The sequence below is a fragment of the Alosa pseudoharengus genome, unplaced genomic scaffold, assembly GCF_046254945.1.
Source record: "Alosa pseudoharengus isolate Yale_2024_CS ecotype anadromous, Long Island Sound unplaced genomic scaffold, YU_APseudo_1.1 YU_APseudo_1.1_scf_19, whole genome shotgun sequence".
Taxonomy (NCBI): Eukaryota; Metazoa; Chordata; class Actinopteri; order Clupeiformes; family Clupeidae; genus Alosa; species Alosa pseudoharengus.
In genome coordinates, this window is record NW_027468657.1 from 17,239,934 (window position 1) to 17,242,433 (window position 2,500).

Below are 2,500 nucleotides of genomic sequence, written 5' to 3' on the forward strand. Positions count from 1 at the left end.
ATCACATTCTATTCATCTCACCTGTAGTCTACTGATCCAGTGGTACTAGCGAAGGAATTCAGACCTGCAAACAAACAATAAACAGCACACAAAACATTAGGCGCCTTCACTCATCAGCCAATCAGAATCAAGTTCCCTCAGTGCCACTCCCCAGTCAGTGTTGATGTAGGTACAGAGTGCCCCCATTGTAAGGAGGTGAGGAAGGTGAGAGTAGCCTATTCACCACAAGAACATGTAGGGAATGCCATCCAGAGGGCATTTCATGAATACGTGCATGAATTCACAGTTGTATTATTGTTTGCCTCCTAAGAAAATTCAACTTTTTCATTTCTTAAAAATGTTCTTCTCTAAAACAATGTGGCTTATGAAACACATGTCTCAGCTCACCAGAGAGAGAGAGAAACTCTGAAAACAACAGTTAAAGGAAAAAAAAAAAAACAGTCCACAGCCAAATACCCAAACAGACAAAAACACACACCACACACACACAGAACAAATTCCAACGGTGGCGGTCACTGCCAATTCCTCTGTTTTGATCCCAAACACACAGAGCGTTATTCGGTAGCTGTGTTTGGGCTGCACACATGCCCATGACACACAAATCAGAGAGCATTTGGCCTCCGTGTGTTTGTGTCGGCCAAACCATGGAGACACAGCAGTGGCCAGCGCATATACGGACATCACAGCATTCAACCCCACTGAGACACAAATCGAAACAAAACAAAACAAAAAACTAGAAAAACCAGAGAGAACCAGAAAGTATCCCAGAGAGAACCAGAAAATATCTCTGGAATAGATCTGGCAAAGCTCTGACCCAGACCTCTCCTTTAACTGCCCTTGATTTGACCTTGACCTGTCCTTCATCTGACCTTAGCCTGTCCTTGATTGGACTATGATCTAGCGCTAATTTGCCACAACTACGAGTTTCCATCTTAGACGTGTCATGTTGTTTTCAACGAGGGTCAAGTCACACGTTCACCGAGTGAAACTCTTTAGCAGAGTGACTTGAGGGTGTCTCTCAAGTGTTGTTCAAGAGATGTCAAAAACCTTCCCACTGTCAGGACATCAGAACAGGTCGAGCTGACTCCCCGACAAGAATGAACGCAAAAACCAAACACAACCAAACCAAGAAAAACAGATCTGTTCTGAGACCTGGCACCTCGTGCAGATGGGTGGGTGGATAAGGACAATATGGAGTTTTTTTTCACAGCAAGTCAAGTGCACATAGCAGACTGAGGGTGGCTCCTGCTGAATGCTTGCTCAGGAAATGTCCGACATTCCTGTTCCTGTTTGAGCGTCCAGGGGTACTTACTCATGGTGTCCCCATCGTCATCGTCATCAGTGTCACCTTCGTCGTCGCTGGACGAGTAGGGGATGGCCTGCAGGCGCTTGGATTTGGGGAGGATCGGGGAGAAGTTGAAGGAGAAGGAGATTCGGCGCTTTTGGCGAATGCGTCCTATCGCTGGCGTTCCCCCGTTTTCCGTTCCGTTCGGAAAGCACGGAGAGACCAGAACGAGTTTACGTTACAAAAACATGTTGGAGGAGGAGAGGGGGGGGGGGGGATCTTGCCAAAGGATTGGGAGAGTGGGGGCAAGTTCTGGGGAGGGAGGTAGCGGTGGGGGAGGCAACATCTCCACAAACACTATTTGGAGCTAGAGCCACGGGTGACACAATACAGCCGTCATTACTGCACAAGCCAACTGCGCACTTTACTGGGAGTCATGGGACGGGAGGGCTGGGGGCCACCAGGGATGAGGCCAAATAACAAGAACAGCCAAGATTCACACAACTAAACACCACAGGGAGGCTGTATTTCTGACCAGGATCCACCATAGTAAATCTACACACAACAGGCAGATTTTATCTTGTGTGACACCAGGATTGGAGTTTTGGTAGCAGTGGCTACTTTATGATGGATGGATAGTGTATGTGTGTGTGTGTGTGTGTGTGTGTGAGTGAGTGTGTGTGTGTAAGAGAGCAGGACTGTGACAGAGAGTAGGCCTAATACCACTGCTTCACATTGGCAGAGATTTGAATGGAAACCTGTAAAGGAGGGTAAGCCTTTCTCTGGACTGTTTCCAAAGCATTTAATCCCTGACCAAAATGATCCGTGAGCTTTTTGGACCATCCCTCCTGCCATACAGGGCCCAGTTCTAGCACCAGTGAGTGTACACATGTCCAAAACGTTCAGATTGATCAGATGAGATGACAGGGACAGTGATGGTCCAGAGAGGACAGGATCAGTTCAGCCAGAGTTAAGAGTTCTAAAGAGGAAGTGGCCTCTGGGCCTTCTGATTGGCTACTCACCATCGATGTCTCTCTGGCTAATGGCCAACATGGACACTGACTTGGTGAGGGGTAGAGTCATGGACGGAACGCTGCATCTCATTGGTTGATACCGCCGTGACTTCTAAAACGGACCAATTGAGGAAGGTTATGATAAACAGGTATGACAAACAGGTGTGAGACACAGGTGTGTGTGTGTGTGATGTCATGCCCA

At 47.7% G+C, this 2,500-nt stretch overlaps 1 protein-coding gene across 4 annotated transcripts in view; it reads right to left on the reverse strand.

The window, feature by feature from the left end:
• The window catches only part of LOC143132400 (A-kinase anchor protein 13), an 88,167-nt gene that overhangs the window by 46,756 nt on the left and 38,911 nt on the right, over nt 1-2,500 (reverse strand). For all 4 annotated transcript variants that reach the window (XM_076291895.1, XM_076291894.1, XM_076291893.1 and 1 more), the window contains 2 exons: nt 2,308-2,410; nt 22-64 (listed from right to left, as the gene is read on the reverse strand). In XM_076291895.1, the coding sequence (XP_076148010.1) occupies nt 22-64; nt 2,308-2,410 (146 nt within the window). The remainder of the gene's footprint in view (nt 1-21; nt 65-2,307; nt 2,411-2,500) is intronic.